Here is a 22,030-nt window from a genome sequence, read left to right as displayed (position 1 = left end):
GAGTGAAGAAAGAAACTAAGGACAAAGCAATGGTGAACTGCGGAAGCATGACGTTTATGCTCCGCCCTAATCGTATGTATCCTCCCCACGATTCACACGAGTCCGTCCGTCTTGGAACGCCGGATGGTTCTACGAGAAGAATGCTCCTGTTCCGGATGTCCACGAAGGCCTTCCCGATTCGTCAACGAACCTCCGGAAGAACTTGCAAGCTGGAGCTTCGTCCCTCCACTCGCCCGACTCCAACCTTGGAGAAAGCTGCGCGGAGAATCTCCTGGCTAGTCCACGACGGACTTACCGGAGCCCAGCTTACACTTAGCTGGTTTTCCCGGAGAATCCAGCCCCTTCGCTACAACGCGCGGTTGATGTGCTCTTACACCGGGGCGGATGATCTTCTCCGGGTTACCCGCCATGATCTTCCGGCTGACTCTCTGAAAAGAAGACTCAAGACGCTGGTGAAGATTCCGAGGGGCCAACAGGTCCCGGAACTGTTCAAGGATATCTACATGAACGATCAGTGTCCTCCGGTAAGCTTCGTTCTTTCCGTTGCTTCAAACTTCACAAGGATAACTCTAACTTCTGTTCATTTTCCTTCCAGCTCAATACTTTGGCGGAGGACAACTTCCGCACCATCATTCGCGTCCCCGTTACCAGCGACACGGCGGAGGAGGCTCCGGAAGACGACGAGGAGGAAGAGGACCAGGCACCCCGCAAGGCGGCCCCTCGACCTACAAAGCGTCCCCGCGCCAAGGCTCCCGGCTCTGAAGCCGGAGCTAGCGGCGAGGCCTCCGCCAAGAAGCCAAAGACGACGAAACCACCTCCGCTTGACTCAAGGAAGGCGGAGCGTGCGCGTCTACGGATGCTCTCGACGGCTGGCCAGGGCACACGCCCCATCATTCCCGGTGCCCCGTGAGTTTCCGAGCATGATGCGATTTTTACTTAGCGAAATTATTTCTTGTCTAAACCCTTTCACTTGTTTGCAGGAATCCGAAAACCGCTGCCACGCGGACCACCAGCCAGGAGCCCATCACGAAGTACATGAAGAAATCTCCGGCTGTTGGTCCCTCTACTCCAGTTCCACCCAGCGCTTCCTACCCAACTCCTCAACCGTCGCCTCCTCAGGCTGACCCATCTCCCCCGCCTGCCGCAAACACTCCACCGGAGATAATTCCGGTTAGCAGCGGGCATGTGGAGGAAGAAGATCCCAAGGCCAAAAGCCCTGCCCAAGAGGAGGCGGAAACACAAGGCCAAGGAGATGCGGAAGTCACTTCCGAGAAGGCTGGAGAGGGCGCTGGCGACATAGTCGTTTTTCCGAAGAACTTCGGGGATCCGGCGGACACCACTTCCACCCCCAAGGCGTATGCCACCAAGTTTTTTAACAAGCTGACTGAGGCGGAGAAGTGGGAACTTGAACAAGACCTGCTCAACGCCATGCTGAACAACGCCTGGGGGAAGCCGGATTCCAGGACATCAGAGATCCAGGACTTCAAGAAAAACATTGGCCAGTTCTGCGATCAACTTATCTGCAAGCAAAAGGTACTCCCCAGTAGCCCCCAAGCATGTAGGCGGAAACTCGAAAAGTAGTTAGCGCTTGAATGCTTAGAGAAAAAATTACTTCCGGGAAAGTTTTTTAGAATGGACCAGTAGCCCCCAAGCATTATGGCGGAAAAGTTCCGGCAATGATGCTTTAAAAGAAACCACTGCCATAGGCGGAATTTTTACTCCTGCACTGTTTAAATTTTACAGGAACAGCAGGCGCTGCATTACGAGCTGCACAAGAACATTGCCCTGCAGCGCCGCGTTACTCTGAGTCAGGCGGAAAATATCCGGACCCTGAAGGATGAGAATGCGGAACTGGCTAAACAACTGGCAGACGCCCAAGGTTGGTTCCCGCCTTCTTCATTATTAACCAAATTCCGACTTCAAATTTGCTGTTAACGTATATTATTATAGGCGCATCCTCCTCCCTTGCAACAGCTTCGACTGAACTTGAGAACCTGCGCTCCTCGTACCAAGAATTGGAGACGAAGCTAAAGGAGGCGGAACTTAAGAGGGAGCAGGCCGAAAAGCAGCTGGCGGAGAAAAACTCCGAGCATATCAGGGAAAAGGGCGAGCTGGAGCTGAAAAAGAATGCTGACAGCGAGACCATCAGGAGGCAGCAAAAGGAGCTCAACGGACTCCGGAAATTTATGGAGACAATGAGCAAAGACTGGGACTTGCTCAATGAGAACATCTTGGGTATGATATCGGAACCTTGTCAAGATATTTGCTCCGATTCTTTTTACTTTGCGCTCAAATTGCATGCTTATATCCTGATTATCTTTTTATGTAGAGCCGCTTGGGTACCCGGAACAGCGCCAGAATTTATTCCCACGGGACGATCTTCTGCAACTCGCGGGTGATGATCGCAAGGATCTCATCTCCGCCTCCCGCAAAATATGCCATAATTTGAACATCAAAAGGAGCCGCACTTGTGACGTGCGCAAGCTTATTGGTAAGATGGACGTTCTGCCGGAGCTGGTGACTGATCTACAAGCATCTTCAGCCCGAGGCGCAGCTGCAATGGCCTTGACCATGTGCCTAGCACATACTCCGGGTCTTGATCTTGATGAAGTGACCACGGGCGTTCCTCCGGATGCGGACGTCGGCGAGCTGCTGGATGCAGTGAGCGGCTACGACACCCGCATCGCGCGCAGGATCCGGCACGAGGAATTCTACGACAAGGTCGTCCTCGCTGCTGACGAGGCCTTAGAAGCGGAACTTTTGAAGGATCTCGACGCCTGTGCGCGACCTGCGGAATCCGGAGCCGAGTTTACCCGGACCAGCTCCAAGGATGCGCCCCAAGAAGAACCCAAGACCAGCACCGCTGCTTCCGAAGAAAAGGAAAGTGAAGAAGACGTATCTTCTCCGGCCGAAGGCGCCAAGGAACAAGATCCAGAGGGCAAAACTTCTCCGGCTAAGGGGAGTGAGAACTTTTATTCCTGCGGGAAAAGCAATGCATCATTTTGGCCCAGCGAGGGTTTTGTAATAAGACTTTAAATTCTTAAGTAGCTAGGAACGAAACAATTATGCATGGGGCGGAAACACTTATCCTGCTATCCGTTAAATATTATGTGCATGTTTCGTTTTATGTCGGAAAGCAAGTGCTGACTTCGTTATTTTCCGGCTTGCTCGTTTGACCTTCCACGAGCCGGAAAACCTTAGCCGGAAACGCTCGCCAGCGGCGACGAAGCCCAATGGCAGTCCGTCCATAACCGTGGAAACAAGCCCCCAGGCATAGGTGCCGGAAATCGCTACTAGGAATCCACGAGTTCGCAACAGATAACAACTTTATCAGAAAACTTAAGCTTACGTCCTAAAGGACGATTTTGAAAATCACAACTTTCATACACGCCTAGGCGGAAAAAATCCAGCTCTGCGGTTTTAGTTGGAAAAAACATACACAATCTAAAATGAACAAGTAAAGGAGGTAAAAGACTCAAAAGAGTGAACCAGAAGCTTTATTTCATTGATCATGTATAACTATTACAGAGTTTAGAACTCGGAAAATATATGCTAAGTGTAGAAAGGACGTAGCTGTGCGATATTCCAAGGGCGATCTGTTTCATCGTAGATGTCATCCGGATCCTCACGCTTGCGTTTCCGGTGCCAATTAGCAGGTCTATCCCTTAACTCGCGGAAATCGACAAGGTAGTACGACCCGTTATGAAGCACTTTGCTAACGACGAAGGGTCCTTCCCATGGAGATTGCAGCTTATGGTCTTTCACCTGTCGAAGGCGGAGGACCAGGTCTCCTGCCATAAAGGAGCGTTTCCGAACTCGACGACTGTGATAACGTCGGAGCTTTTGTTGATAGATGGCGGATCTCTGATCCGCTAAGTTCCGAGCTTCCTCGATCAGGTCCACAGATAGCTGTCTTGCCTCGTCACACTGCTTTCTTCATTGTAGGCGGAAACTCGCGGTGAATCGTGGATGATGTCGGAGGAAGTACGGCTTCGGATCCGTATACCAGGAAAAAGGGGTAAACCCCGTTGATCTGTTAGGGGTAGTTCGTAAACTCCACGTAACAGCCTCCAACTCGTCAGCCCAAGCTCCGGCTGCTCGTCGCAGCGGTCCTTCAAGGCGTGGTTTAATTCCTGATAATATTAGGCCGTTAGCCCTTTCAACCTGACCATTGGACTGTGGGTGAGCCACAGATGCGAGGTCCAGTCGTATCCCCATTGTCTCACAATAATCCCTCAATTCTCCTTGAGCAAAGTTCGTGCCATTATCTGTGATTATGCTGTGCGGGATGCCGAATCTCATCACGAGGCTGCAGACGAATTTTAGTGCCGTAGCACCGTCGGCTTTTCTCACTGGCTTAGCCTCGATCCATTTGCTGAACTTGTCAACAGCGACCAGGAGGTACTCAAAACCGCCAGGAGATGATTTTTTTAACTTACCAACCATATCAAGCCCCTGCACCGCAAATGGCCAGGTGATAGGTATGGTCTTCAGCTCTTGGGCTGGAGCGTTTGGTTGAGTAGCGTAGTACCGACAACCTCGGCAGGTCTTGACTATTTTATCAGCGTCTTCTTTAGTCGTAAGCCAATAGAAACCTAACCGAAAAGCTTTTGCAACGAGTGATCCGGGAGCGGCGTGATGCCCGCAGTCCCCTGCGTGGATCTCTCGAGGATTTCAATGCCATCTTGATTGGAGACGCATTTAAGAAATACCCCTGCCGCACTTCGTTTGTAGAGCTGTCCATCAACTATTGTGTAGGTTCGTGCTCGCTGACGACCGTCGCGCGAGGACCTCGTCCTCGGCAACTTGATCGATGAGGTAGTCCAGAAAGGCTGGGTCCAGGCCGGAATGATAGCCATCACTTCCCTAGCCGGAGACACCGCCAGCTCTGGGTTTTCCGGGTTAGCGCCCTTAATCGAGGGTATCCGGAGATGCTCCAGGAAAATGCCAGGCGGAATTGGTTTCTGCCGGATCCGAGCTTGGATAGCATGTCCGCCGCTGTGTTATCGTCTCTCCGACGTACTTGACTTCGTATCCGAGGAAGCTCTTGGCAATCTCGTCAACTTCGTCTCTCGTAGGCCGCCATGACGGAATTTCTCGGCGTTCCAGGTTCCGGCTACTTGTTGTGCCACCAGGTCGGAATCTCCACAGCATATGATGTGCTTGATCCCTATTTCTTTAGCGATGCGCAGACCGTGTAGTAGAGCCTCATATTCCGCCATGTTGTTGGTAGCTTCGAAGTGGATCTGCAGAACATACCGCAATTCTTCTCCGGTAGGGGATTTCAGTGGTGACTCGGCTCCTGAGCCTTGATGCTGCTTGGATCCGTCGAAGTGCATGACCCATGTTTCTCGGTTCCGGCTCCAGGACTTGCATCCGGAGCTTCTGTCCAATCTGCAACGAAATCTGCCGTAACACGAGATTTTACCGCAGTCCTTGGCTTGTAAGCGATGTCGAAGGCGGATAATTCGATGCCCCATTTAGCCGTACGTCTGTTGCGTCGGCGTTGTTGAGAATTGTTGACAGCGGAGCCTTGCTCACGATCACATCGGATGCTCTTGGAAGTAATGCCTCAGCTTCCGGCTGCCTAGGAACACGCCATAAGCTAACTTCGAAAGTGAGGATATCTCTGTTTTGATTCCGTCGGCACCTCGCTAATGTAGTAGACAGGTCTCACGGACGTCATATTCATGACCTTCTTCCTTTCGCTCCACCACGATGACGAGGCTGATGACCTTGTTGGTAGCTGCCAGGTAAAGGAGCATTGGCTCGACTCACTGGGCTGCCAAGATAGGAGGGGAGGTAAGTATTTCCTTCAACCCTCGAAGAGCTGCATTGGCTGCATCATCCCAGACAAACTTGTCTGTTTTCTTCAGCAGCTTGTACAGAGGTAGTGCCTTCTCGCCAAGACGGCTAACAAACCTACTGATTGCCGCAACACAACCAGTTAGTCGTTGCACATCTTTGAGACAAGTTGGCCTTTTGATGCACAGGATTGCCTTGATCTTTTCCGGGTTAACCTCAATGCCTCTGTGAGAGACTATGAAGCCGAGGAGTTTTCCGGCTGGCACGCCAAAGACGCACTTTAGCGGATTCAACATCATCTTGTACCTGCGGAGGTTGTCGAAGGTTTCTGTGAGATCGCTGATCAAGTCGGATCCTTTCCGGGTCATGACCGCGATGTCGTCGACGTAAGCGTGCACGTTCCGGCCAATTTGGTCCTTCAGGCACCGCTGCATCGTACGTTGATAAGTAGCACCTGCGTTTTTCAAACCAAAAGGCATAGTAACATAGCAGTAAGTACCAAAGGGGGTAATGAATGAAGTCGCCTTTTGGTCGGATTCCTTCATCCGGATCTGATGATACCCGGAATACGCATCAAGAAAACACAGAAGTTCCGCCCCCGCCGTCGAATCAATGACTTGGTCAATGCGCGGCAAGGGGAACGGATCCTTCGGGCAATGTTTGTTCAAGCCAGAGTAATCGATGCACATTCTTAGTATTTCAGTGTTCTTTTTGGGTACAAGGACGGGATTCGCGACCCAATCGGTATGGATAACTTCTATTACAAAACCTGCTTCTAGTAACTTTGCTAGTTCCATTCCTATGGCGCGGCGCTTCTTATCTCCAAAGCGTCGCATAGCTTGCTTCACTGGTTTGGCCCCCGGATTTATGTTGAGGTAGTGCTCGGCGAGTTCCCTAGGTACTCCGGACATGTCAGAAGGTTGCCATGCGAAGATATCCATGTTAGCGCGGAGGAACTCGACGAGCGCGCTTTCCTATTTGGGGTCCATGTTGGCTCCGACTGAAACCTGCTTGGAAGAGTCACCTGGGATGAGGTCATGCTTCTTGGTTTCTGTCGAAGGCTTGAAGGAGGTTTTCTGCTCGGAGATTTGCTTCTTGGTGGTCTGCATGTCAGTCGGATCCACCGCGGCTCTATAGCCTTTCAGCTCTTCTCCGGATATCACAGACTCTGCGAAGGCGGCTTCGCCTAACTCGCACTCATGAGCCTTTTTGTAGTCTCCGGATACGGTAATCATACCTTTAGGACCCGGAATCTTGAGCTTGTTGTAGATGTAGCACGCTCTTGCGTGGAACTTGTGGTAGGTGGGCCTGCCGAAGATGACGTGGTAGGAGCTCTTGAAGGGCACAACTTCAAACGTGATCTTCTCTTCGCGGAAATTATGAACATCGCCAAAAGCCACGGGAAGTGTGATGCTGCCGAGGAGTTCGCCTTCTTACCCGGAACCACGCCATGAAACTCGGTGGTACCGTGTTTGAGCTGTTCCTTGGTGAGGTTCATCCGCTCTAGAGTCTCCAGGTACATGATGTTCGTGCTAGCTCCACCATCCATGAGGCACTTGGAGAAGTCATACCCATCGATGCGGGGACTTACAACCAAGGCGTAGCATTCCTTCGGCACAATTGCGGGATGATCCTTCCGATCAAATGTGCACGGGATTTCCGACCACCTGACGTACTGCGGCACAGCCGGAACTATGGCGTTCAGGATCCGGGTAGCTGACTTGGAGGCGCGTACTGTTGGGGTTCCGAGGAAAGTGTGGTAAGCCCCCACGCTCTTTTTGTCGAATGGGTTGGATTTTCCTGCGGATCCTGCCTTGGGATCCGGCGAGTTATCATCCTCATCCATCGCCTCGGAACTATCGTCCTCCTTGTCCTTGTTCTTGCCCTTGCCACCTTTTCCGCGAGGGCGGTGCTTCCGGGCGCGCTTGTATCCGGCCTCCGGGTCGTTCTTTAGATCATTGACCCACTTGCAGTTGCGGTTGGTATGAGTGGACTTCCCTGTAACCGGATCCAGATGGGCCAGGCAGGGCATGTCTCTGTACTCCTCATAGGTTTGCGGTGCGCGGGATCCGGCAGCAGTGACCTCGGAGGTATGCCGCCGACCCCTGCCGGCTCCGCCTCCGCGTCCGCGTCCTCTTCCGCCTCCTGGACCTCCGCGTTGAAACGCCATGGCGACCATCTCGGATCCGCCACTCTTCTGGTCATCAGGGTTCTTGCGTTTATGGCTGCTGCTGCCGCCGTTGTCACGGTTCTTCTTTTGTTGGTGCAGGGGGATTGCTGTGGCTGCGAGATCACCGCCTGCGTCGTCATCGGCGGCAGTGTGATCGCTAGCGATGGTGATCATGTCATCCAACGTCAGTTGATTTGCATTGACCATGCAGGTTAGCTTGTGTCGCAGCAATCCTCCTCGCTGCAAGCCCCCAATGAAGGCGTGCATTGCTGTGCGGTTGTCAACGTTCTCGCACTGCTTTCGCATGCCAACCATCGGGTGAGGAAATTCCTTGATGTTTCGCCCTTCTTCTCGGATGCAAGCCTGTAGGTCGCTTGTTGTGGCAGGTCTCTTGTAGGTGCCCCTGAAGTGTTTCTCAAAAGCGTTCTTCAGGTCGAACCAGCAAAAGATGGAGTTCTTCTCGAGGTCACTGAGCCAGATCCGGGCTGGTCCTACAAGGTACAACTGGAGCATGCGGCAGGCGATGTTAGGGGTTCCTCCGGCGAAGGTTACAGCATTGTAGTAATCCTCGATCCAGGTATCCGGCCTTTCGGTGCCATCATAGTGCTTCAGATTTCCGGGTAGCTTGAGGTTCATCCTTGGCTTTGGTTCCTCTCGAATCATCCTGCCAAAGCACTTCGGGCCAATGTAGTCGGTTCTGTACTCGTTAAGGCGGTCCCGCGCGTCGCGCGAGCCGTGGCGAGGAGACTTTGAGCGAGAGCGAGATCTCCGGCCATTGCCTCCGCCTCCACCTCCGCCGCCACCGCTAGGTGGTGGGGAGGGAGACCTGCGAGGTGGGCGGTCTGACTTCTTGCTTCCGCCATCTGAATCTCCTCGGCCTTCCCGGTGCCGACTCCGGCTCCCGTGGCTGCCTTCGCCTTGGCGCTGGCGGCCCTGGTCGTGCCGGCGAGGCGCCGGGCCCCGGCTCCGACGAGGCTCGGGTCCCGGCTCCGACGAGGTTACGGATCGCGGTTCCGGCGAGGCTCGGACCGCGGTCTTCATTCCGACTCCTCCTGGGCTCGGGCTCATGAACATTGTTCGATTCCGGCGAGGTTCCGGCGAGCGCTCCCTGTTTCTGTTTCTTGGCGGCACGTTGTCGCGGATAACAAGCGCACCATGCCCTACGGGCCTGGTGTTTCCGGCTGGACTACGGCGGCGAGGGGGTCGCGGGTAACCGTTGGGTGGAGGTGAGGGGTTGCGGTATTTGTCTCTTCCGGAGTACATCGCGTCCTTTCCCTTCCTTGGATCCGACGGAGGCGTTCGTGACGGAACGGGGATCGGATTTGGGTGCTCCTCGGCCCTTCTTACGCGCTCCGACGATCCGGTGTGCGATTCATCGTCCTTCTGCGCGGTAGATACACGTTATCCGGATTGGATTCCAACCTGCGTGAAGTATCTCGCCTTGTTCTGCTGCTGCATTCTTTGAAGCGACAAGTGTGCGGAGATAGTTGATGTCAACTTCTTCGTCCTTCTTCTTCAGCAATTCCGCAGCTTTCGCATGTTGTCCTTTGGAGTTTCCGGCTGGTGATCTGCGGGCGTGTTGAAGGGTATTCTGCGAGGCGGAATTGCTTCTCTAACAATCCGATCGGCCTCCGCCTGCGCATAGGTCATCTTTACCTCCCACTCAGCCCTCATGCTCTTGACCTGCTCGAGTGTGGCAGCAATCTCGCGGTCCTGTCTCTCGAAGTTTTCCGTCCAGTGCCGCATGATCTGCCCTTCCTATCCTTAACGCAGCTTCGGTATCGGCGAGCCTCTTGGCTGTGGCCGCATTTCCTTTCTGGCGGTCTCTAGGGCCTCCCGGATCTGCGGCGTCGCCCGGGGTTAAAGGTGTGTTAAGAACTGCTCGCGCGGCCACCTCCTCTCGCCGACAAGATTTCCCAGGGAGAATCCCTTTGGGGTCGCACTCGAGACATTGGAGATCCTTGATGGGATGGTTGGGGGTCGATTGGCTGACTTGGTCTCCGGATCCAGTTTGTCCCAGTTGCTACCGTTGCGAGAACCTGCTTGGGCTGGGCGGAGTCGACTTCAGGCTGATCGCCGTATCCGTACTCCCTTATCTTGCGAACGAAGTCATCAGATTCCGTGGACGGGGTGTCGCCGGAAATTGGGCTCAGATTGCCCAAAATCGACTCTTCAACCGGAGCTTCGCTTTCTCCGACAAGCTGAGCACGATCCGGATCTGCGCCGCTTCCGGTGCCTCTACTGCTCAGGACCAGCTCCGTCTTCTTGAGGGGCGGTTCGGCGGTATGGGCCAAGAAGTGTACGAAGTGGCACCTCTGCTTTTCTAACACCTGGGAAACCTGTGCGGATTCGCATTGGTCTTCCACCTTTGTTTCCTGCTCGGGGGCGGATTGGGTGGGCTTTGAAATTTCCAGATCCGAGGCGGAATCTTCCTTGGGAAGCTCCTGCATCTCAGATCGGATCTTCGCGACAGCGTCCAGCTCTGCGGCGGTCGCGTCTGCGTTACTTACCAGTGGGTTTCCGTCGGAATCGACGGTTTCCCCGATGAAGATGTGAATGCCGCCAATTGGGACGATGGAGAGCTTGACGGGGTTTGTCCTAGCCGGAATCCAGCACTCATCCGGAGGGACGATCGGCAGATTTCCGGCGTAAAGGACGCGCCCCACAGCGATGGTGTCGTCGTAGCTTCCCATGGCGGAACCCTCCCGGTTCCGGCCTCCAGACGCCACAGGCCCCACGGTGGGCGCCAACTGTCGTTGCCTAATCGACGGTACCCCGGAGGAGGGATCCTCACGAGGGGGAGAAGAAGTAGGGGCCATAGGGCGGAGTGCTCTCGGGACGGTGGTACGCGAGTTACCCAGCTTCGGAACACCTGCACGATGACAGGGCCTACTGCTGCTTGTCTGGAATTATCTGGGCGCTTTCGCGTTGTTACAATGAGTTGTGGTTGTGCCTCTAGGGCTCCCGGGATCCGGCTTATAAAGGCGCACGGATCTAGGGTTTTACATGGAGAGTCCTAGCCGGATTACAGATAGCCTAGCTACGGTACAATATCTTGCCGTGCACGTCACGGATCCGCCTTCCATACACGTCAGATCGGATCCGGGTTCCTCATGGGCCTCCCTGGATCCGGGTCACTCCTAGGTCGGTACGGATCCGGCCTGCTGATCCTGGGCTGGACTTCTTCCTTCATGATCAACAGCAACTGGGCCGCCCGATGGGCCACATGCCTCATCACCGTCTGTGGGCCACCCGGGCTTGCCAGATCTAGGCACTGTCGATGGTACACCCATGAAGTATACCCACAACACGCTCCATCAGTTTTGGCTCCAGATATGCGGTGCTGCCGTGACGATTGTGAGCAGCACCCTGTGCGCGCGTGTGAAGAAAAGAAATGGATCAGAGAGAGGTGCTGGATGGCTTTGGTCGGCTACAAGCAGGGCACGAGCCAGGAAGAGTTGTTACACATTTTCCGATCAAAACTAGTCTCAGCCATATATTCTCCTTCTCTATTTTCTGTCCAAAGCAAAACAGGTAAAGCTAGTAAGATTAACCAAGATAGGGAGGTGGAGAAGAATCTTGGTAAGATTGTGAGGAGCAAGGTTTGAACGGAAGGGGGTGGAGATGGAATCGGTGCAAAACTGCTCAAAATTGGGTTTGAATTAGATTTAAAAAAATGCTGAGCAGAAGAGAAGTATATTTTTCTTAGTGAAAAGTGATGGAAAAGGTGCAGTGCACCAATTCACAAGCTTTGGGAATTTTATGAAGAGATTTGGTCCCCCTTTTCTTTTTGTTAAGAACTTCAAATATAACTAAAAGGATATGATGGAGATTTGAAGATTTTTTTTAAAAAAAAACTCACGATGGTCCTCGGGCTACTTATGTTCTTTGCCTGATTATGGCCTCGCATAATTTTCCCAAATTTTAAAATATATGGTTTGATTTATGCACAATATAACCATTATTTCAATGTGTTAAGTGCAAGGGGAATTTTGGAAAATATTATGATTATTTTTTTTGGGGAAAAACTAATGAGGTATTACTCCTCACACTCTTTTATTGATATCACAAACCGAAAATCAATTTCGTAAAAGAGTTTGATAACCAAGGAGAGATATAGTTTTAAGTTGCTAAAATGAGGGAGGAAACAAAAATATAAAAATGAATTAAAGTTGAGAGAATAAGTAAAAATATAGTATCTCCAAACCTCTTTTTTTATTAAAAAAAAACAAAAGAGAAAGAATTGTATAGGTAAGAGAGACATATGGTTTTGTTGGCAAAAAGAGGAGGATTTCAAAATAGAGTTGTAGTGGGAAAACTTGGTATGCGAGGTTATTTTTAAGGAAGTGCACAAGATCAGGGTTAGAAGGTTAGTGCCATAATGCTAAGAAGATAGGTGTTGCTTAGGAGACAACTTAAGGGTCTGATTGATATTTAAGCACAAAGTTTTTGTTAGAATCGAGGTCTTGCAGTTCAAGAGTAGATGTCGATATTGGGTTGAGCTTTGTTTTGATGTTTAATAATGTGAAGATCCTCTTTTGATCATTTTTTAGCACACAAATATGTATTCGAAGACTGGGCCAGATGCAGATGCCCACTGGACTAAAACCACACACAAGAAAAGACACAATAATAAAAAAAAAGGTTATCAACAACAGCTATTCAATCACCCCAAGAATAATTGTTGACCAAGTGCTCAAATACAATTTTCTATAAGCATAACAAGACAATTCATCTACCAGCAGATTAAGGCAATTCATCTCAATTAGTCTTTAGAAAAAGTTTTTGTTCCCCATAATTTTTGCACTCAGGACAACAAAACATGGTTGCAAAAGTTGGGGTGTGACAACGCGCCCTCTTTCTCCTCCATAGCCGCCGGAGTCGCCCCGTCCGCTCCCTCTCGGAGTTTTTGGGTGGATCGGGTGCCTCTCCTCCCTAGCTACCATCTTCTCCAAGTGGCTTCTCCAATGGATGCGGGTATGACTCACAATCCCTAACCCTAGGTGTTGTGGTTTGTATGTGTTATTTTCTTGGTGGAGATGGTGTCTAGTTGTTCCAAATCATGTGTAGTATACTCCTCTTGCATTCTAAAAGGCCGATCTGGTTGTAGACAAGCTTTTGATTGCAATTTCTGCAAGTCTCGCAGGGCCGGATTATCCGGCCCCCACGCAGACCGGATTATCCGGTCGGACCGGATTATCCGCCCCCGGGGACACCGGATTATCCGGCCTGGAGCTTCATCGCCGCTGCAGTGTTGATTCAATCTATCTTGTCTAGACTCGTACCGACTTATAGTATGTTTATAGAGTACATTACTGTATCATACATGACTTATGAGCATTATCTTCTCTTTGCTATCCGCCTTTGCTGTTCACAGGTGGTGTTTCTCGGGGTGCTCGGAGATGCCCAAGGCGTGATCGTTCAAGTGATGAGTTCACACCGAATGCTCCTCGCAAGTCCTCAGCTTCTAGGCAGAAGAACAAGGCTACTAGGGACAACTACAAGACAATGGACATTGTTTCTTATGCAGCAATCCGTATGAAGAACTGGTATGAAGAACTTCCAAGGGATGAAGAGACAGAGGGCAGGCAATTCTGGTGCATGGAGCAGGAGTTCATCTACAAGGATATTTATGAGCCCATGAAGAAAGTGCGACCCATGCAAGCAATTTATGTGGGTCTTCTGGCAGAAAATGATCATTTTGAGGATGCCATCTGGGTGACTGGTAGGCTGGGCTTGCAGGATCTGATGAAGATTCAGTGTGACTATAGTCCAGAGTTGATTAAGCAATTCTTTGCTACTCTGGCCATCAGGAAAGATGCTGAGCGCACTATGGAATGGACGACTGGCTCCACTAAATGTGAGGCTACCTTGCACCGGTTTGCCTCTATTCTTGGACTTCCTGAAGAAGGAGGCCGACGCCTCCATGGTCCTCAGAAGACGGATAAGAATGTGCTGTTTGATCTCTATAACTCTTCTGGTGCAGTTGGTACTACCAAGGGGCTGCTTCTCATCTACGGTCAGTTGCTCCAGTTCTTTCGGGCCACCATTGCTCCAAGTGGTGGTAATAATGATGCACTCCGGGGACCTCTTGTGGATCTTATGCACCTCAGCCTTAGGTGTGCTCGTGATGGTGATGAGGAACAGGACTTCTCTCTTGATGTCATAGACTTCATCTTTAATGAGATTCATGATGCCATGGTCTCCCGGACCACCATGCCATATGCACCATATATCCAACTTCTCATCAACAACTCTGTGACCATGGTTGAAGACCTGAGCCGGTTCCCTTTGGAGAAGCACTCTGTCAAGAAGGCCTACAAGCTTAAGCCGGTTCCCCATGCTGCACCTGCTCCTGACTCCTTTATGGGAGATGCTCGCAGTAGTGGTTTTGCTCCTGCTCGCCATGCTGACCTTCCTGCCATGAAGAAGCAAGTGAGAAGGCTTAGTTGGTTTCAGCGTCACATTCTTTGCATGAATATTGAGATCCATAAGGAGAACTATGCGGCCAGCCAAGAGCGTTCTGAGATTCAGCATACTCAGGCGGTCATTCTGCATAAGCTCAGTGGTGAGCGAGGACCCCCGCCTCAGCTCCAGTTCACCCAGGTTACAGTGGGTGGCATTCTTCACAGGTTCCGTGGAATGATCTTGAGGACTGCATTCAAAGGGCCAACTACACTCGCCGCTCTCCGGATGCCCCTGACACTGAAGATGAAGAGGAAGAGGTGTACCAGTCCGATGATGAAGATGGCTCCGAGTGATCTCCATGGGGCGAGTAGCATCACACTTTTCCCTTTTTGGCGTCTCGATGCCAAAGGGGGAGAAGTGTTCTATTAGGACTTCTCTCGGGGATTTGCATGGTTTGGGCACAAGCATATGCGTTTATCATTCCTTTATTGCTTTTGTTCCTCTTATTTGAACTATTTGGTTTGGTTGTGTTCCGTTTAAAACTATGTGCTATGTGATGTGAGACATTGTTACGGTTTTCGGATTTCTATATGTTGAGATCAAGGTTATTATATTATGTGTGATGCTATATCTTCGTATTATATATCTACATATGGGTATGATTTCTATCACCTTATCTCAACTCCATATATGTCTATGTCTCTTGTTAGAGCTCATGTTGGATACCTCTTGTGTTGAGGCACCTCGCACCTATGTGTTGTGTATTTGTATTCAAATGCAAATTACTTGTATGCACACATGTAGGGGGAGTGCCTCTATTTTTTGCCAACATGCTTGATCTCTATAGTGATTCTCTTGCAAATCCGTATATTGTCATCAAACACCAAAAAGGGGGAGGTTGAAAGAACATCTCTCATATTATGTTTTGTGTGTTTGATGTCAATGTATGTGATACACTAATGTTTGTTTAAGTGGTACAGGGATTATATAGATACATATATATGTGTGATGGATGTGGTTAGTCGTGTCAAAAAGAAGCTGTAACAGGATCACCAGGCCGGATAATCTGGGCCGGATATTTCCAAAATATCCGGGGCCCATTTTTCGGCTAAGGACTTGAGGAGTTGTGGCTCAGTATACCCCTGGACATGGGCCGGATAATTGCCCGGATATTTGCCCGGATTCATCCCAGGGCCGGATAATCCGGGCCCGATATTTCCAAAATATCCGGCCCCCTAAAAATCGGCTAAGGACCTGAAGCAAAGCGGCTCTAGACAGGGGCCGGACATTTGGCCGGATATTTGGCCGGTTTTGTCCCTGAGGCCGGATTTTCCGGGGGGGGGGGGGGGGGATTATCCGGCCCTAACTTAGGCCGGATTATCCGGCCCCCTGGAAGCTCCAACGGCTGGATTTTGGAGAGGGGTATTTATACCCCCCTTCTTCTACCTTGCTCCTTGCTCAATCATTGCACAAAAATCTGCCAAGCTTCACCACCATTAGAGCCACCTCAAGAACACAAGATTTGCAAGATCTCCTTCCTCCCCAACCAAAGCTCTTGATCTTTGGAGATTCGAAGGAGAAGACACCGATCTACATCCTCACCGAAGCGATTTACATTTCCCCCTCATTTGTTTGAGGGCCCTCTTGCTAGTGTTCCTTTTTGGTTCCCTAGTTGATTGTTGTTGATGTGTTGTTGTTGTTGATTGTTGTATTGCTACAGATTTGGGAGCCTCCAATTCGGTTGTGGATGTGTGCCCCAAGAACCTTGTAAAGGCCCGGTTTCCGCCTCGAGGAAATCCCTTAGTGGAAGTGGGCTAGGCCTTCGTGGCGTTGCCCATAGGAGATCTGAGTGAAGCCTTCGTGGCTGTTGGTTTGGCTTTCGTAGCAACCACACTCCTCCAAACATAGACGTACCTTCTTGCAAAGGAAGGGAACTACGGGAATCATCTCCGTGTCTCCGCGTGCTCCACTCTCGGCTACCTCTATCCTATTCTATCTCTCATATTGTGTAGCTATATCTTGCTTAGTTGATTACCTTGTCATATAGGTAAATTCACTTAGTTGCATATCTAGAGAATTTACCTTTGTGTCAAGCCTAAATTGAAAAAGAACTAAAAATTGGTTAGCACCTATTCACCCCCCTCTAGGTGCGGCATACGATCCTTTCAACAACATATCAATTTGCATTGAAAAGTAAGGTGCACAAATATGAAATCATCACTCCCACAATATCACTCAAATCAAAAGATACCAAGTGAAATAAAGATTTATGATAGCCGTAAATGGGTATTTTAAATAAAATGAGGAGGCTCCCCATGGTACGTGCACAAGTTAGAATATTGCATTCGGATACAATATGCACACCATGGAATCCTCACCCCCTCATTACTATTTAAAACACAAACATTTGCAAGATATAATAGAGGATATTAGGCATCACTTGGAGCAAACAAATGGTTGAGCATCAAGCAAGAGACAACATAAGAGAAGGCTCAACCAAAAGGATGTGTGGGAGGCATGACAAAGCATATTATAAGACTAATACAAGGATGAGCATTGAGAATCAACATGGTCTTCAATGAATGAGATTGCTAAGCATAGCCATACAACCCACAAGATTCAAATAAGATATCAAATGAAAATCAAAAAGAAACACAAGCTTAATAAGAAGAAAATAAAATCAAAGCTTGTGCCAAAACCAAATATGAGAACGCGAAGATGCAATAGAATAAAACAAGCACTCATAACCCAATTCTTTGTGGAGCCACCAAAGAGACAAACAATAATAAAAGGACTGACTCCCACAAGAGAGATATCTAAAGGATATGTATCATCTCTCATGTATATAAGTTTCTCTAAGTGGACAACATCACAAAGATATTTATCCGTCAAGACCCATGTACACACAAAATAGATACAAGAGAATAAAATAAGAATTTATGACCAAATTATTTGTGGAGCCATCAAATCAATAAACAAGAGTAAAAGGATGGATTCTAGCAAAGAGGGATATCAAAATCATATTATCATCTCTCATGTATATAAGTTTCTCTAAGTGGACAACATGACAAAGATATTTATTCACAAAGAAACATATACACACAAGATAGATAAAAAAGAAATAGAGAAAGATATCCAAGATGAAGTAATACAATATACCAATGAAATATTTGCTTTATAGCACGACCAAAGGCTCAAATTTATCTTATTGTAAATTGAAGAACTTCAACCACAAACACATCAAAGACATCACAAGAATCACCAAAGGAAAGGAGATAGTTGAGATGCTTTGAGAAAGGCTAAAAAGTATCACAAAAGAAATACCAAAAGAAGGAATAAAATTTTGCAAATTCATATTTATTGCACATGTGAGCATATTAAGGAAAAGATATGCAATTAAATTTCTAGGTTGACATAATTGGGATTAGGTGAATCATAAACATGATTTTTATACTCCCCAAAATATGCTCTCATATCAACTTACTCATATTTGCAATAAAGTGGTTTTATTTAATAGCTTTGCAAGACCACAACATTTTCAAACAACAATTCATGCCAAAGATAACCACATGGTTGGATACAAGATAAGAATTCATGAAGTAGATAGATACTTGTTACTCATATGCAATGGTGTGATGTAGTAGATATGAGTTTATCATAACATCATAGCTCGTCTCCAATAGTCACTTGTCCTTCACTTCTTCCTCATGAGTAAGATGAGAATCCAATGCATCTCCAATGTACCTAAGACAAAGGTCAAGTACAAAATGGTCCCCAAACTAATTGGGTCCGAGTAGTTAGTGGAACTACAAATGAATGTATCGTGGCACGACTAGAGGGGGGGTTAATGGTCTAATCTAGTTTTAGTGCTTTTTCAGTTTTAGGAAATGCGGAAGTAAAGGTGGCTACTTTAGCAAGTACGGTGATCCTAATATGATGCTATGCAAGACAACAAGTAAATCAATCTATGAGCAAGTAAAGAGGAAGCGAAACAACAGGGCGGTAGCGGAGGCGAGACGCGATATGTTTCCCGCAGTTCCTCCCATAAGAGGGAGTACGTCTGCGTTGAGGAGGTGTGGACCACAAAGGTCCAACAGCCATAAAGTCTTCACCTTGTTCCTCGTGAAACCCCACAAAGGATCTTTCACTTCTCCACTATCAAGGCCGGTCGAGGTGGGGGCGATCTCCACAACACCGGAGGCTCGGGCTAGCACAACTCCAAGCTAGCCTCCACAGGAGCTCATCTCCAAGAGATCCCACAATACGAACCCTAACAACAAGATCCAGTAAGGACTAGGTGGGATAGGTGAAATCTTTCTTGGTGGAACTATAGATTGGGATCTCCTCCACTACTCCTCAAAGTTAGGGCTTGATTGGATGGATGGGGAAGGAGATCCTCAAGATTTGAGCTCAGCAACAATGGAGGAGAGAGAGAAAGAAGAGAAGGCTTGATTCGAGTTGGGGAAGAAGACCCCCTTTTATAGGGGTCCACAAATCCAACCGTTATCCTCTAGTCCCGCACAACCGGTACTACCGATGTGGGGAACGGTACTACCCTTTTTGGTTAAGCTCTGCCCTTTTGCGAAGGACACGTGGGGCTCAACCGGTACTACTGGTACCGGTACCGTCAAGGTATCGACATGGTCTGTGGGAGCCCCTGACCCCCTGCCTACTGCCAGTGCGGTACCAAGGCGGAAGTACCGCCGTGTTTGCATGACTGGTACCTGGCTGGTACCTGGGCGGTACTACCACGTTCCACCATCGCTGGTGACTCAAGCGGTAGTGCCGGTTCAAGTAGGTACCAGCATGCTCTCTACAAGCTTTTCCCAAAAGGCGGTATCGACAGCGGTACCTCGACCGGTACTACCGGTCTTGGGAGGGAGCGGTAGTACCACCGCAAGGTTCTAGGTTGATGTGTACCTGGTGCTGAAGGCGGTAGTGGTACTACCACTTTTATTACCGGTACTACCAGTTTTGCTGAATCGGGTTTATTTTCTTCACCTCTCCAACCACATCGTCTCGCGACACACACAAAAATAGAAGACCTATCAACTACTAACTTGAGTCTTTCGATCATGAGGTGTTCAACGAGAACACCGTGCACCTGCAAATCTTCAAGGCAACTATGCCCACGGTGAAATATATTCGAGTGTTGTTATCAAACACACAAAACACTTATGAAGAGACCTTGCTCTTTCAATCTCCCCCTTTTTGGTGTTTGATGACAACACAAGATTTTGCAATATGGCACAAGATATTATGATACGATTTGAGATTTGCAAAATATAGACGGAGCTCCCCTAGATGTGTGCATAATCGGAATATGCATTTGAATACAAATGCACATCATCCTAGGAGCACAACTCCACCTAGATTTTACAAACCAAGCACATATGCAACAACGGATATATGACATTATATCTAGCATAGGCACAACTTGAGGCAACACAATTAGATACAAGGGGTTTGGGTGCATGAATCATACCTTTGCCTTGAGAAAACCCAAACTCCAATACATGTGCCTCAATTGAGATGATATGGCCAATAGATATGAATACCGAAATCCAACATTTAGGCATACCATAGTAAGTCTTAATACAAACCGGGGGGTCCACGAATAAAAGAGTCTCAAATACGAATAAAGTTTGCACTAACTAGGGATAAAAGTGATGCCAAGGCCAAAAAGACCAACACAAAGCACCAAGATCTTGGCATCCCCATGCGAATTCCCGTTCCTAATAGAACAATGTCTCCCCCATTGGCATCAGAACACCAAAAAGGGAGAAGAAGCATGCTAACGGCCCAAAGGGATCACTCGTCATCTTCATCATCCTCGTTCTCCTCATCCTCATCATCATCATAGTCCTCATACTCCTCACCACCGTCGCCTTCGTCTTCGTCTTCCTCCTCATCATTACCTTGAGCTTGAGTCCTTCTGGGGATGGAGTCTTCGGAGCTAGTCCACTTGTGCCTGGACTTCCATTCCTTAGGAGGGGTGATGATGTTCTAGGAGCCAACGAAGGCGATGAGACCCATGTGAACCATCATGGCATTTTGATGTAGGGAGCAAAGGCGGGAAGCTTGCGAAGAAATCACAATCACGCATCTCATGCCATATGTAGTCCATGACGTCCAACTGCTTGCCGCTGCCCTTATTGAGGTGAGTGAGCACCAAGAGTTTAACAAGAAACCCATGGAATTCATCAAGGTTGCCCTTCTCAGGGTTTACGGTATTGCGGAAGACCCGAAGCATGAGGTCATAGGTGGGGAGGAGGTCGTAGGCACTCCCGCACATCGCCCTTCCAACGAGGTAGAGGTCGATCATATTTTCCTTCTTCACAGGCTTGTGGGCGAGGTGAACCCAGAAGGTGTTGAAGTTGTTGGGGGCGATGAGTTCATAGCCGAGACCTTGTGCCAAATCCTCCCACTTAGCCTTCATGAGGTGCTCCTTGGTCATCCAAGTAAGAGAGTAGACGCCATTCTCAGCAATGTCGAATTGGACGGTGGCATAGAATTGGCATATGACCTCCTTGGAGAATGGATGGTTGAAAGTCATCATGGAAGGAGCCCCAATTTTTCACATATCGCCTTGGCTTCTCCGAAGTATTCAGGGTCGGAATCAAGTTTCTCCAAGCTAATAGACCATTTAGGGCAATAAGTAAATTCCTTGACTCCATATATTTCATCATAGATCATCTCTTGATTCTTGTGGTAGAAGTATGAATCGGGTCACAAGTGGACATTCTTCTTGACCACATACGGATTGACATTGCGAATCGCCAAGAATTGGTTCTTGTACAATTGGTCCATAAGCTTGACGGATCTCGTGGTGGTCTTCTTCTTGGCTGTCGCTGTTCGTTGGCGCTTGGTGGTGCGAGGATAGAGGATATCTTCTTCTTCAATTTCGCTTTGACGGCGAGAGACGGGGAGATTCGTCTTCTTGGGAGCTCTTGGTTTCGAACCCGTGAACAACAAGCCCTGGAGGTGAAAATAATGAGACACTAACAAGCAACATCTGTAAAAAGTTGTTTCAAGCGGTAGTACCACTGCCAGGTCCGGTAGTACCGGTAAAGACCGGTAGTACCGGTCAGAAATAACCGGTATTACTGCTCGAGCCCAGCACGCCTAGATCTGGCAATGGTCCATGGCATTGCGGTCCAAAACTTCACACAACATGGCTAGCTAGTATCTACATGCATTGAATAGCTTCTAGGGTGAATCTCCACCAAAATCTCCAAGAACCCTAGCCTATTCATCTAGGGAATTCAACAAACCGTAGAGAGGGAGGATCGAGTTCATACCCGAGGCCATGGTGGAGAAGAAGGTGGGGAAGCTTCCCCATGGAGGAGATGGGGCCGAGGATGGACGGGGGAGGAGATCAGGGCGGCTCTCCTTGGGGATCTTGAAACCGGCGGTGCTCTTTTACTTGAGGTGGGTTGGGGGAAATTGATGGACTGTGTGGTCCGGCCCCAACCCGGTACCTTAAGTCAAAAGATGAAGAGGTAGTACCGATCACAAAAGCAGTAGTACCGCTTCCTGGTACTAACCGGTACCACAAGCGGTAGTACCGCGCCAAGGCAGAATTCTGACGACATCAGAACACTGCATCGGGCGGTAGTACAGACCTGAGCACTGATAGTACTGGTT

At 49.1% G+C, this 22,030-nt stretch overlaps 1 protein-coding gene across 1 annotated transcript; it reads left to right on the top strand.

The window, feature by feature from the left end:
- The first annotated feature begins 243 nt into the window (after positions 1 to 243).
- Positions 244 to 14,043, top strand: LOC127323312 (uncharacterized). Its single transcript, XM_071829334.1, has 8 exons — positions 244 to 524; positions 596 to 906; positions 981 to 1,533; positions 1,744 to 1,879; positions 1,951 to 2,235; positions 13,353 to 13,511; positions 13,665 to 13,854; positions 13,962 to 14,043. The coding sequence occupies exons 1-8, from the start codon at positions 363 to 365 to the stop codon at positions 14,041 to 14,043; spliced, it is 1,878 nt and encodes a 625-aa protein (XP_071685435.1). The 5' UTR covers positions 244 to 362.
- Positions 14,044 to 22,030: the final 7,987 nt, after the last annotated feature.

The sequence above is a fragment of the Lolium perenne genome, chromosome 4 (genome assembly GCF_019359855.2).
Source record: "Lolium perenne isolate Kyuss_39 chromosome 4, Kyuss_2.0, whole genome shotgun sequence".
Taxonomy (NCBI): Eukaryota; Viridiplantae; Streptophyta; class Magnoliopsida; order Poales; family Poaceae; genus Lolium; species Lolium perenne.
Note: the sequence above shows the minus strand (reverse complement) of the source record. Positions and strands in the feature narration are given on the sequence as shown.

Excerpts from the sequence above, each read along its gene's own strand:
- LOC127323312 (XM_071829334.1), top strand. The coding sequence starts at position 363 with ATGTGCTCTTACACCGGGGCGGATGATCTTCTCCGGGTTACCCGCCAT. Across the intron at positions 2,236-13,352 it reads GCTCAATGAGAACATCTTGG|GTGGTGTTTCTCGGGGTGCT; the intron begins GTATGATATCGG and ends TGCTGTTCACAG. Across the intron at positions 13,855-13,961 it reads TGTGAGGCTACCTTGCACCG|TTGGTACTACCAAGGGGCTG; the intron begins GTTTGCCTCTAT and ends CTTCTGGTGCAG.